We start from the raw sequence: 14,078 nt of genomic DNA, 5'->3' as shown, positions 1-14,078 counted from the left end.
ATGTGTGAGAAACACTAGATGTGTCCCCCCCGGCAGAGAGCTCATGCCAAAATTAAAAAAAAAAAAAAAAGAAAACAGAGAAGAAAGAAAGAAAAAGACAGGGACAGTCAGAAGGAAGAACAACGAACAGCTTTTCTAATTTGATGTCGGTTGTTGTTTTATTTAAAGAGTAATGAATATGAGCATAAGTCCTTGTGCCTTAATACAGATTTCTGCAAATCCACGTAGGAAATTCACAAGCGCTGGTGGAAGTCCAGACACATTTTACTAACTTGTGGATATTAATGGCCTTATGTTTGGTTGCACTAATGAGGTCAGCTTTGGGGCGCCTGGGTGGCTCAGTCTGTTAAGCGTCCGACTCTTGGTTTCAGCTCAGGTCGTGATCTCACGGTTCATGAGTTCGAGCCCCACATTGGGCTCTGTGCTGACAACACAGAGCCTGCTTGGGATTCTCTCTCTCCCTCTCTCTCTGTCCCTCCCCTGCTTGTTGTCTCTCTCTCTCTCTCTCTCTCTCTCTCAAAATAAATAAATAAACTTTAAAAAAAATGAGGCCAGCTTTAGCCCTGACACACATATATAATGAGCCCAGAGGGCTATGGTTCAAGTCCAAGGACACTCTGGGAGGGTAGTTTCTGACCCCGTGGGAAGTCCCACTCTGTTTCAGCCTAGGGTGTTTCATACGGTTTCATGCTGTTTCTCCCCCCTTTACAGCAAGGTTTGGATAGGAACATGCTGGGATCCTTAACTGGGCCAAACAGCTTCAGGAACTTCACCTCCCGATTCTAAGAAGGGGCTGCTCAAGCAAGTACAGATTGCAGGTAAGAATTGGCTCCCCCCTGGGCAGAGTTATCTCTAGGACCCCTGCAGCAACCTTAGCCAGTCTCAGAGGGAAAGGCCAGGCCTGTGTTCCCCAGGGACACAGAAGCATCCTTTGATCTGGCAGACAGCATAACTGTAGCTGACACAAGGGCTATGAGGACAGTTGTATAGGTTGTTTGGGCAGGGTGCCATGGGCTCTCCCGCCACAGGACATTAGGGATGTGCGATGTCTGAGCAGAGCTTCTAGATACAGCTGTGTAGGCTGTGCACTGCACAACCTAGGTGATGCCATTTACATGGGCTATGGTGTGAACGCAGATGTACAATATGTCATCTGGGTTTGTACACCTACAGCTCACTTTCTTATCCTTTTTATAATTCACTTCCCAGTCTGCACATGCCTAATGTGGATAAGGTTATTTCCAGCTGATGACTCCAGAGACCAAAAACTCAGAACCGGTATCTATAACAAAGGCATACAAACCTTAGCTTTCATTAGAACCACTTAAGATGCTTCCTAAAACACACGCTCCTGGTCTCAACCCCAGCACTTCTGACTCAGTAACTCTGGAGTAGAAAATGCATCATGAAACAAGCATCCGAGGTGTTTCTGACGCAAATGACATCATCAACTTTCTCTAGAAGGTCACTAGAGATGGCCTTGGTACAGAGCCATCTGCAAAGAGCCAGGGATGAGGACAGGGTCTCTTGAACTGAAGGGGACTTCTTAGCAGCCTGGCTATCTGCCAGCACCCCAACACCTCAGGAGAGTCCTGGTGGGGGAGACGGCTATAAGTTTGGTCCAGATGAAAATAAATAAGACATCAAATACCTTCTCCTGGCAGGTGAGCGTCCACAACATGAGGATGGAAAAAAGAGAGAAGACAAAATTCACTAGATTCTTAATGAGCGAAGTCTGGGCACTCAGCACGCGCTGAGTCTGGGCAGAACGGGGTGGGCGTGGCAGTGGAGGCACAAATCTCACAAGCTTCTCACTCAACAAGAACAACCTATCAATGTGTCAGGGCGACTCTGAGTCCCCCCTCGGGCCAGGGGACACGTCCGTGCCGACGTGGGTAGAAAGGGGTGGCAGTATTGGCCAGACCTATGACGTGGGTCTGTCTCCTGTAAATGCTAACTGGACGACTTCTCCTTTTCCAGAAATGATGTGACCCAGCTGAGAAGAACTCAGGCCTTGCTGGAGGGGTGACTCTGTCCACCCTGTGCATTGTTTAGAAAGGTTCAAATGCAATTGAAAGCAAACCTGAAGGCTGTGGATGATGGAAATATTTTTAGATTTTTTTTTTTCCTTGGGGGAACTGGCAGGCAGGGAGGGTTGGGAAGGGTGGGGGGGGGCTTTTCTTGAGTTAAAGGGGCTTATGTTTCATGTCAATACTTCTTTCTCTGAGAAATGGTGTATATATAGATCTATATCTACATATACACATATATATATGTATGTATAATGTAAGTGTGTGTGTGTGTGCAAGTATGACCGCAAAGTGCAAACAGCGAAGCTGTTACTGCAGCTCGTGAGGTGGTGAAAAGTTTCTTACTCGTAGGCAGGGACTTCCGTGCTTTTTGTTTAGCTCCCCATAGTTCCCAAACTGTGCCGTGCCAGGACACGGGGCCCGCACCGGGGTCACGTCCATGAGAAGTCTTGCGAGGGAACCGTGGAGTGGGGGGAGGTAAGGGGGAAGGGGGGGAGAGTACCTGGGCCTGGGGCAACCTCCCTCCTTAAGAGGCAGCTTTGCAGGAAGGGAGGCTGGCCGGGCTGTGAAGTTCAGTGTATCTTATGGGAAAATCTAGTTGGCTGATAATGCTGCCCTTCCTGCAAGGCCACAGGGACTGGCCACGGGGCCTGGGGCTGGACAGGGTTGGGGCTCTAGAGAACAGACGAGGACAGCCACACTTGCTTTGCTGCCTGAAGTCTGTTCTGGGGGAGTAGGAGCCAGAGAGATGGGGCTGGCCATTCTCCTGGGCTGTGTACCGGTCAAAGGAGGCTCAGCCTATAAAGCCCCTGCCTTCAGAGGCTTGTCATCTACCTGTTTCAGGAGAAAGAAGGCAAAATGGTGCCCAAAGCCAAAGAACCATTCAGGACATGGCTGTCTGGTCTTCGTATTCCCAACAGTGAGGGGGACAGGCTGGGGTTGGACAGGGACCTGCTCCGGGCTCCAGTGGGACAGCGGCTATTTGGAAACTAACCAGGAGGACACTTCCCTGCGTGCCTGATAAGACTCAAGTGAGAGAGTGTTTTGGGTCCCAGAAGACTTGGAAGACAGGAATTTGGGTCGACCAGGAAGGAGAACTGTCGAATCAGGGCACCAGCCAGCCCAAGACCCAGCAGCGGCCGTCCCCACCTTCCCCTGAACCCCGGGCATCCTGGTCCTCACTCTGTCTTTGGGAAAACCACAGAGGATGTGATAAAAGGGGCTTGTCAGGGGCACTGGCCACACTCAAGACTCCAGACTCTTGAGCATTTCAGATGAGAAGTAGTAGAAGGACCCCCTGAGGGCCCCATGGAAAAGCTTGCTGTAAATAACCCTTAGTATATACTGTAAGATAGAGAGAACATAGGGTTCCCAAGTCTTCCCTGATTTCTGCCTTCACCACCCATACTAACTGTTGGTGTTGGGCAGGAATTAACTGCCTGGTTCATATCCTTCTCTAGAAGAATAGAAGGTGCTCCTCACCTTTCATTCCTCCTCCTCCTCCTCCTCCTCCTCCTCCTCCCAGGTCCCCTGCCTGACCCCCCCCCACCCTGAACTACATCCCAATCTAACCCCACTTCTTACCCCAGCAGTCAGAGTTGAAAAGTACCTTTCCAAACTAAGGATGTGCCTATTAAGAGATGTGACAACTGAGACTGGGGCCAGACGTGTGATGACAGGCCATTTAACCAGGTCCGTGATGCCCTCCCTCTTTTTTGCTCATGATGGAAGGCCTCCTCCAGGCTCACCCCTCTCTCTCAGGAGCCACGAGGGAACCCGGTCCCACCAGACAGTCCTGGGTATAGGTTCCAGGATGACTCCTCTGCCAGTCATCAGGGCTCAGAGGAATTCATTTCTTAAAAAAAAATATGGATGGCGCACCAGTAGGTGCCAGGCAGTGTTCTGAGCACTTGGGATGCATCGGCGAACAAAACAGACCAAGCCCTGTCCTCATGTACCTTACATTCTCCGGGAGGAAGGAGGAGACACGGGGCTCTTGGCTTGGGGGATCCCCCAGTGTGAGAGGACTGTCCAGAACAGTCAGGACAAGAAGGAAATAGCCCACTACCAGGGAGTCTGTGACAGCCCTCTAGGAGATGGCCCTTCCCTTAGCAGTGTCCTGACCTCCCGCCATTCGTCTGCTGGTTTTCTGTCACCAGCTGTGCTGTAGATGCAGGTGGGCCCAGCCCTCTGCCTTGGGGAATGGTGGGCTGAGGTGGACAGTTAGGCCAGGCCTGATTTGGTAACCTCTCTAGGGCTTTCTCAGGCCGGCCAGCTGGCCCTGTGACCTGGGCCTCTGACCCATGCCTGTCACTTTGGAAGAGGCAAAACCGAGAGGGTCCTGAGGATGCATTTCCTAAAGACAGGAGTAAGGGGTTGGCCCAGGCATGGCTCAGTATCTCAAGCCCACGTTGGCCTCATGCTATCAGGGTTGACGCCCCAAACAAGACATTCCAATTTGAGGGCAATGAGGGAGGACATAGGCCACCCAGTCTCTCCCTGTCCCTGTCCTGACCCCAGGATCTCTTGTGCTTAAGATCCAGTCATTGGCCACCAACAGCCTGTCCAGTGGGGGCCAGACCAGCAACGCAGACCCCCGTGCTTCCCCTAGTGAGGCCGTGGAGGGTTTTCTCCAGCCATGTGGAGACAGTGACGTTCTCTCTCATCCACCGCAGAGCCTGACTGGGGCGGGTGGGGGGGCAGGGGATGGCTAAGATGAGGAGCTTGGGACAAGGGGACAGGCAGGGGTTGACGAGCAGTGGGAAGCCCAGGGGACGTTCTGGGAGGTATCCTGGAACCCCTCTGGAGCCCGTGTCTCCCTTTGCTCCATGTTTGTATAAGAACCTTGTGCTGGCCAAGCCCAGTGTCTCTGTGTGTGCACTATGTGTTTGCTTTTTTGGAAATATAGGAAATCAATAAATTGCTGGCATTTCTTTGAACTTCTTTGAACAGTGGATCATTTGGAGGTGCCGTTGAGGCAGGAAGAGGCACACCCTCCCTTCCAGGGTCTCCTCTTAACTGACCCCGTGCCAGGCTAGGACTGAGAGCACCACGAGAGGGGTGATGGGTGCCACCACTCGTGGGCACCTTCTCCAGGTCGGTGCATTTGAGCCTCACAGGAGCTCCGTGACGCCAGTATGACTACAGTAATCTGGCGAATAAGTAAAGTGAGGCTTTAGGGAGGGAGCAAATATGCCCAATGTCACAGACCTGACAGAGGGGAAAGGCACCCCACCCGTGAACACCCCCAGACAGAGCACCTGTAGGAAAACAAACTTCAAGGATGTAAGAGAAACTCATGTTTACTGAACGTGTATTCCACCTGCATCCTGTATAAGGAGGTGCTCGGAGCATCACAAAAGCAGAGAATGTGGTGGGCCCCAGCCACAAGAGGGTCATAAGGGACAAGATGAGCACCGGGGACGTTCACAGGTGGTAAATTCCAAGTGGTGGTCTGGACATAACCGCCGTGGCCCATCACTGAGCGTCAGGGCCGTCTGGGTGGAGAAGGTTGGGAAAGCTGAGGGAAAGTGCTGGAGAGGACCTCTTTCCCACCTCGGGAGGGTGGTGACTGGCGTGGCCTCTCTATAGAGCCACAGCCCTGACTTTCCGGGTCATCTTTCAGTTTGGAAATGGTCAGGGCAGCCAGGGAGGAGGCGCTGTGCCTCAGCCCAGGGGGAGGAAGGTGGCCTGTCTGTGGTCCAGGGTGTTAATATACTAGGTCTGGGGCCTCTGCAAATGTCTTGAATCCTGAAAAACATGTGTTGGCTCCAAAATGTGAACTCAGATGATAAATTCAAAGTCAAGAAATGTCTGATTGTTCAGCTTTCACTACGGTAGAGCAAACATGCAGAAAGGCACACAACGCGGGCGCCTGGGTGGCTCAGTCAGTTAAGCCTCTGACTTCGGCTCAGGTCATGATCTCACAGCTCGTGAGTTCAAGCCCCACATCAGGCCTGAACACCCCATGCAACCAGCACCCAGCTCAAGAACTGACAGTTACCAGCACCCCAAGTGCCCCTCAGGCCCCTGCCTATAACTATCCCACTCCCCAAGGGTAATCACTCCCTTAACTTTTATTTATTTTTTTTTTATTTTTTGAGAAAGAGAGGGCACAAGTGAGGGAGGGGCAGAGGGAAGGGGCGGAGAGAGAGAGGGGAGGGTTAGAGAGAGAGAAGCAGGGCTCACCCGAAGCGGGGCTCATGCTTACTCGAAGCGGGGCTCAAACTCACCAACCGTGAGATCACGACCTGAGCCAAGGTCGGATGCTTAACCAACCGAGCCACCCAGGCGCCCCCATCCCGACTTTTACCACCATACAGTAATTTTGCCTGTCTTGCAGTTGGTGTAAATGGAGTCAGGACGCCCCTCGTTGTGTCCGGCTTCTCTAGCTCGTGCACAGGAGGTTCATGCGTTACTACTGTGCGACGTGTTCCCTGCTGTGTGGTAGGCCAGCGCGGGACAGTGCTGCCGCGCAAAATGGAGTATGACATCACCATCATGGTTGCATCTAGGAGTTATCAACATTTGGAAGCAATGTGTGGATTAGGCTTCACACTTCCCGAAAGTTCCCACATGTGGTGTGATCACTGGGAAATCATAGCTCACGGTGAAGAGGGGTGCCTGGGGGGGCTCCGTCAGTTAAGCCTCTGACTTCGGCTCAGGTCATGATCCCGCGGTTCGTGGGTTCGAGCCCCGCGTCGGGCTCTGTGCTGACAGCTCAGAGCCTGGAGCCTGCTTCAGATCCCATGTCTCCCTCTCTCCCTGCCCCTCCCCTGCTTGCACTCTGTTTCTCTCTTTCTCAAAAATAAAATGAACATTTAAAAAATAACAGCAAAGAAAATTGACTTGATGTGGGATGTGGGTGCATCTAACGTGTGGGAGTGGCAAAGGGCTACAAAGGTCTTTGGTCAGAGATCCCTGGACAAGAGGGTGACAGGCCTTTCTGGCCCCTTAGAGGACTAGCCTGTGAGAATGGGAAGTCCTTGGGGGTCCAGGAGCAGAGGGCAGGACCACCCTGGGAGACACCAGGAGAAGCTGGAAGCCCAGCTGGTGCCGAGGGAAACGCCCGAGGGTCCTGGGGGCGGAGCCAGGCTGCGCCATCTATCTGTCCCTGAGCCTTGAAGCCATTTCCTCCTGTCCCTTTGCAGTTGGCCTGGCCCAGGGCCCGGATCCCCCCAGTAGCCCAAGTTACTCCAGGGACAAAGCAGTCTCTGCACATCACGTCTGACAATGCAGTGCTCTGCGTTGTCCAGCACAGTTGGAGAAAGGGTGAACAGAAGTTGTGAGTACTAACAATAGTCTTTTTACTTGAGGAGTTCGCAAATAACCTCGTTACCTCTCAAAGCCTTAGAGTATCCATCTTCTGTGCTGAGCTTTACCTCGATCTAGTGAGACAAGCAGGGTGTTACATTCCAATGTGTAGATTGAGAGAGAAAGCGTCTGTCCCGGAGTCACTCAATGAGTGTGTGCAGAACCACAGCTGAGACCCTAGTGTCTGTCCCCACCCACGTGTATACTCTGGTCGACTCAGGTGAACCTTCTCAGCTGTCCGGGCCTTAGAATGTGATAAGACAGCCCTGATACAAAGGTGATACTGTGCACAATTCAACCCAGTGACACAGAAGCTGACGCTGCCTTGAGGCATGCTGAGATGACACCTCTCATGAGCAGGGGTGGCTGTGTAGACAGGCTGATAAATACAAAGTTCTGATTTGTGGACTGTCGGATACTGGGAACCATTGTGAGGATCATCTAGTCTGGGGCTAGCTGGTTTGGTGGGTTAGAATATGAGGCTAATGACCCCCCCAAATGCCTCAATGACCCCAACAGGCATGCCCCACCCCAACTGGGCGTCCTCTGCAGACACCTGCCACTCCTTCAGCAGAGTACAAGTCACTGGGAAGCATGTCAGCCCTCTTGGGGGAGTGTGTCAAAGCTGATGAGCCTCCCTAGTGGCAAATCAGCAGAGACATTCCATATAAGAAAGGACTTCATGTTCTAGAACCATTAGTCAACCATTAAGAAGTGTCATGACTGACGAATTAATTCAAACAATTTCCATATTTAGCAAGTGGTTCTAAATCTCTGGGCTGCATTTACACCCCCCTCTACACAAAGCCATTAAATCCTGCTCTCTACACCTCACTCAGAAAGGAAGCTTCAAGGGACGCCTGGGTGGCTCCGTTGATTAAGCGTCTGACTCTTGATCTCGGCTCGGGTCATGATTTCACAATTCCTGGGATCGAGCCCTACATCTGGCTCTGTGCTGACAGTACAGAGCCTGCTGAGGATTTTCTCTCTTCCTCTCTGCCCCTCCCCCACGTGCAAGCACTCTCTCTGTCTCTTTCAAAATAAATAAATGTATTTTTAAAAAATAAAAGATAAAATACAAAAGTTAAAAAAAGAAAAAAGAGAGAGAGAGAGAAAGGAAGCTTCAATCAGACATCCAAGGCCAATGGGGCCCACACTTAAACCCATGTGTGTAGTTCTGGATCCTCCCAGGGTCACATTCCTGCATTCTGGGGCCCCAAGTTTTCCTGGAGGACAGCTGGGCTATAGGGCACAGGTACAGACCTAGAGAGAAGTGCCACATGTTAATTACGTTTAATCATATCGATGCCACAAGCGTGTTTAACCATTCGCACTTAACAGATCATGAAACTATGGTTCGGAGAGGCTCGGTTATGCATTCAAGGTCATACAGCTAGTAAGTGATGGATTCGGAATTTGAACCAAGTCTGAGGCGGGGACTCCTGCTCTTCCCCCTTCGCTATAACTGCATATAGACCCCCATTCCGACAGTTAGGTTGACTTCTCAACTGCCCCCTAGTGACCATCCTTTGACCATAGCGCCCCCTCTGAACCTTCTGTAACCCGGATCTGCGTCTGGAACAAGCACCTGTGCCCTGGACACATACTGCTCACCACCACCCCCCCTTTTTTTTAATTTGAGAAACATCTAGGTTAAAAAAAAATTCTTGCCTTCCAAAAAGGTTCTCAAGACAAAACTAGGAGACAACCGCCCCCTCCCTGCCAGTTCCTTCAAGCTGATAAAAGCCATTTCCCAGACAACTGGCCCGTTCTGAATCTGATTCTTGCCCAGACTCTCCTTCTGTTTTTCTTTTGCCAGCCCACGGCCGGCCCCTGTGCCTGCCTGAGTTGGGGCCCTCCTGGGGGCAGAGACTTGATTCTTGACCTCAACAAACCAGAGCTCATTGGTGGCTAGACAACCTGGCAGGACCGGAGAGGGGAAGCCGTGGCCCCCTGGGAGGCAGGTTGTCAGGGTTGTCACCCTTTAGAACTGGCCCCTACCAGGGACTCAGGCTGTCAGAGCTGGAAGGGTCTTCAGGGTTTCCCTGAAGTGATTTTCACACAGTTTTCAGCCACAGAATCCTTTAGGTGAAAGACATCTAACGTGGGAGGTCGAAACACCAAACAGGTAAGATCAACGCAGCCCGGGTGAAAGAGGTTGAGGGCAGGACCTCCCACCGCCCACCCCCTTTATTCCTGGGGGGAGAGGGGGTCCTCGGAACCCCAGGCTCCGAGGAGCTGTTGGACAGTCTCTGGTCTAGTCCAGCCCCCTTGCTTTGCAGGTGAGGAAACTGAGACCCAGGCAGGGTCACAAAGCAGCTCCAGTACAGAACTAGGTCTAGAGCTCGGCTCTCTTGAACTGCAGTCCAGGCCTGCATGGCCCTCACCTCCCCCCTGGACCAGGTCTGCCTTCTGGTGCTCCCACAGTGCTCTGCTAGAGTCTAGCATAACCCTCACCGCCCTGGGTAATTGTTGTAGTCCGTCCTCTCTTCCCCCACTAGACTGTGAGCTCCTGGAGGGCAGGGATCCCCTCAGTACCCGGCACAGAGCAGAGGCTCGATACCCTACACACGCGTTCACGAGCACACACGGCCGCATGGCTGACCGAAGGATCTGTGACCACACCTGGCACCATGTGGGCACAGAGCAGAGTCTTTGGTAAGTGTTAGCGCGACGGTGTGATTAAGTAGGACCTTTCTCATAGCCCCAGCGTTGGTGGCCAGGACTCGGCAGGGGACGAATTGATGCCGAGTGCCCCGCATCCTAAAGAGGGTCTAGAATAACTGGAGCCAAACGCCAGACGTCTTTGAGCAAAGATGTGCGAGCTTTTAAACCGTCAGGCTAGATGAGATGACCAAGGGAGTGAGTGCACACAGAAAAGAGGAGAGGTGCAAGGACCGTGGAAAATCAGCCAAAGAGAAAGAATGGCCAGGGAGGTGGGAGGCAAACCAAGGGACTGGGGTGTCTGGAAGCCAAGTGAAGGGAGCGTGACTGGATGCAGGGAGGGACCAGCTGGGTGAAAAGATGCTGACGAGCCACAAGAGATGAGGAATGAGACACTGGCTTTGTGTTCTTTTATTTCCTTCTTTTCCTTCTTCTCTTTCACCTTCTTCTCCTCCTCTTCCTCCAGCTCCTCCACATCCTGCCCTCCCCTTCCTCTCTTTTCTCCCCCTCCCACCTTTAGGTGAAATTCAGATACAGTGCAATGCACAGATCTTAAGTGTATCATTCCATCCATTTGGACGAATACGCCCACCTGTGCAGCCCCAACCACTACCAAATATGGAACATGACCATCTCCTCAGAAAGTTCCTTACGCATTTTCCCTGGCAATCCCCCTTCCTCCGAAGAGGCAGCCACTGTTGAGACTTTTTTTTTTTTTAATTTGAGAGAGAGAGAGGAGAGAGAGAGAGAGAGAATCTCTCTCTCACAGAGCAGCACAGAGCCCGATGTGGGGCTCAATCCCACAACCCAAGAATCACAACCTGAGCCAAAATCAAGAGCTGGATGTTCAACCAACTGAGCCACCCAGGTGACCCCAAGACTTTTTTGTATGGTAGTTTGCTTTTGCCTGTTTAGAAAAATTTAATGTCTGTAGGATCAATCGTTTTGTCCTCTTTCATTTCTGATATTGGTAACCTGCTTTTGTATTCTCGAACCGTCTAGCCGGGAGTTCAGCTTGTCAGAAAACCAACATGTGACTTTCTCAACTTTCTTTAACATTTTTCTATTTCATCCATTTCTGTTCTTTGTTGTTTCCTTTCTTCCACTTACTTTGAATTCAGTTTGCTTTACTTTTCTAGATTCATAGAGTGGAACCTTAGGTCATTGATGTTAGACATTTCAAGCATTTAAAATGCCCTCTAAGGGGCACCTGGGTGGCTCAGTCGGTTGAGCGGCCGACTTCGGCTCAGGTCATGATCTCACACTCTGTGAGTTTGAGCCCCGCGTCGGGCTCTGTGCTGACAGCTCAGAGCCTGGAGCCTGTTTCAGATTCTGTGTCTCCCTCTCTCTGACCCTCCCCTGTTCATGCTCTGTCTCTCTCTCTGTCTCAAGAATGAATAAACATTAAAAAAAAATTTAAAAAAAATAATAATAAAATAAAATAAAATAAAATGCCCTCTAAGAACTTCTTCGCCCGTATCCTGTAAATTCTGACGTTCCGTAGATTTATTATCCATTAATTAAAAATATTTTCCAAACTCTCTTGCAAATTTCTTTGACCCATGTGTTCCTTAATTTCAAATATTTGGGCGTTTCTAGCTATTTTCTTTTTATTTATTTCTAATTTTCTACTCTTGCTTACTTCACTGATCTAAAGGATAGTGATCCTGGGCACCTGGGTGGCCCAGTGGGTTGAGCATCCGACTCTCTGTTTTGGCCCAGGTCATGATCAGGTCATGGGATTGAGCCCCGCGTCAGGTTCCGTGCTGAGTATGGAGCCTGCTTAAGAGTCTGTCTCTCTCTCCCTCTCCCCCTCTCCCTTGCTCTCTCTCTAAATAAAAATATATACATACAACTTTAAAAAAAAAAAACACACAGAACTCATATTGAGGAAGTGATGGCGGACTGGAGCCAGAGTCTTCAGGGAAATGAGGGGAATGGCCTGGGGGTCTCTAGGTGACTGCAACATTGCACGGCAGTAGTTGCACGATATGGCAGGTTTAACTAAACTGAAATAAAGGCTATAAAGCGGGGACATTGTGTCTGCCTCTGCTGCTCATTCAGAGGAAACTGAGGCACCAAGAGGGGAGAGCCCACATAGCAAACCTCAGACCTCTTGTGGCTGCCCTGAGAGCTTCCCAGCACCTCCCTGGGCCTTGCCATCTCTGCTCCGAGCTCCACAAAGTTTAAAACCAACCTGAGCCACACATATTTTGGGTTGCTTGCTTTGGACAAAGGTTAATGAAATCACCACCTACCTAGCCACCCAGGCAAGAAACCCTGGCCACGTGTCTAATACTTCCTTTCTCATTCAGGCACCAAGTCCTGACAGCTCTGAGATGTCACCTCATCTCCATACCCACTACCTGTGCCTTAAACGGGACCACCTTCAAGCCTGGCCCTGAGCATTTCGAGATGCCAGTGCCTCCAACTGGCCTCTCCGCCTCTCGCTCCCCCCACCTGCCTCCCAGCCACCAGAGTGTGCCGTCACCAGCGCAACCACCGAAGTGATGCTGACGAAATCCTTCCCCTGTGTCAAAACGTCTGCCGGCTCCCAATTTTCTGCAGCTAGAAGTCTTAGGCTGTCACCCAAGGCTTTCTCCACCTGGCCCCAATCCACCCTGAGTGTCTCTGGCTCCTTCCCATTCACTTACTCCCTGTACTCCACCCAAGCGAGGCATCTCCCCAAACATGACGTGCCTGTTTAATCCCACTGTCTTTGTGCTGTTTCTTCTGTCCAGTGTGCCCTGCCCCTAGCTCTGCCCGTCAAAACCCTGTTTATCCTTTGAGGCCCAAGTCACATGGCCTTCTCTCCATGGGACCTGCATGTTTGCACCTGCGTGGAGGCCCCGATGGGGTCTTGACTTCCGCGCGGCTCTATTTTCGCCCTCTGTGGAACGTGGAGTTCCTTGTGGGCAGGGACAGCGACTTACTCGTTTTTGTGCCCTTTCTCAAGACCGAGCACAGCTCCCAGCAGAAAGCATTTGCTCCAGCATGCGTGGACATGGGTTCCTCTTGTGTTGCACTGATCTTAGTAGCCTCCCAGGCCTCTCTCCCCACTATCTTATCTTAAAGTCCATAACCTCAGCCTCCAAATTGACCAAGCGCCCCCTGAGCACCTCCAGGGAAAGACCACTGGAAGCTGTCCTGGCTGTTAGATGCACCTGTCCCTTGGCTTCTGCTCACCGGCCCTTGTCTTCACCCACTGGGGCCATGGAGAAAGGATCCCATCTCTCTTCCTCGAGACAGTTCTCTCAATATCTGAATGCAGTCATCTTGTGTCTCCAAGTTGTCTCATATCCAGGCTAACCCTTCTCGGATTCTTCAGACTTTCCTTCTAGGGCGTGATTTAGCATCCCCCTCGCTGTCTCGTTCACCCTTCTTTGAACACATCTCAGGTTGTCATCATCCCACTTAAGAACTGGGGCTCTGAATGGGACCTAGGACATCAAATGTGGCCTGAGTGGGATCGAGGCCAGTGGATCGGGACGTCTCCAATTTGGGGCATACGTGTTTAGTCTACTCTGCCATCCAGCCTGGAAATCACTGGGTTCCTGGCCTCTCTGATCCCCCATTCCTTGAAAACTCATGCAGAGGTCTTTTTTGACTTCAGGGAACCCAGGCTGGTGGTGGATCCTACTCTGAGCTTCCCCAGGGATCTAGATCTCGTAAGGAGCAAGAAAACTGGGCGTGCACCTGTTGGTATTTGGAAATGGAATTCTCCAGTGTGGGTAGATCCAGCTTTGGTATCAATGTATTCCCAATCAATTTATTTGGTATCAAATTTGGTCATTTAGTTCTAAGTGGGGAAGTGGTCAGAAGCCACAGAAAGTGATGTCTCAGTATAACTGTCAGGAAATCTCGGCTCCGACACGGAACCAATGGATGGCCTTGGGAAAGCCTCCTCACCCGTTTCCCTTCTGCTAAAATGAGGTGTCCAGGGCCCCATGCAGTTCTGCCACCCTGTGCTGATATGTGGCGACTCCCAGAGCATCAGTGCTCCCCAAGACTCCTTTCCCCTGGTCCCCTGTTCCCCAGGGTCTCCATGAACTCCAGACCATGGCCCCAGCC

At 51.4% G+C, this 14,078-nt stretch overlaps 1 protein-coding gene across 1 annotated transcript in view; it reads left to right on the top strand.

Annotated features, from left to right (window-relative positions):
* PKP1 (plakophilin 1) overlaps window positions 1-2,139 on the top strand; it is a 48,266-nt gene extending 46,127 nt beyond the window's left edge. Inside the window, exons 13-14 of the mRNA XM_047076447.1 lie at window positions 712-818; window positions 1,981-2,139. Coding sequence (XP_046932403.1) covers window positions 712-786 — 75 coding nt within the window. The 3' untranslated portion in view covers window positions 787-818; window positions 1,981-2,139. The remainder of the gene's footprint in view (window positions 1-711; window positions 819-1,980) is intronic.
* The last annotated feature ends 11,939 nt before the right edge of the window (window positions 2,140-14,078 follow it).

Source organism: Lynx rufus, unplaced genomic scaffold, assembly GCF_022079265.1.
Source record: "Lynx rufus isolate CCGP_SWC_20201006 ecotype Redwood Valley unplaced genomic scaffold, mLynRuf1.p SCAF_15, whole genome shotgun sequence".
In the NCBI taxonomy this organism is placed as follows: Eukaryota; Metazoa; Chordata; class Mammalia; order Carnivora; family Felidae; genus Lynx; species Lynx rufus.
This window is presented reverse-complemented; position numbering and strand designations above follow the sequence as displayed.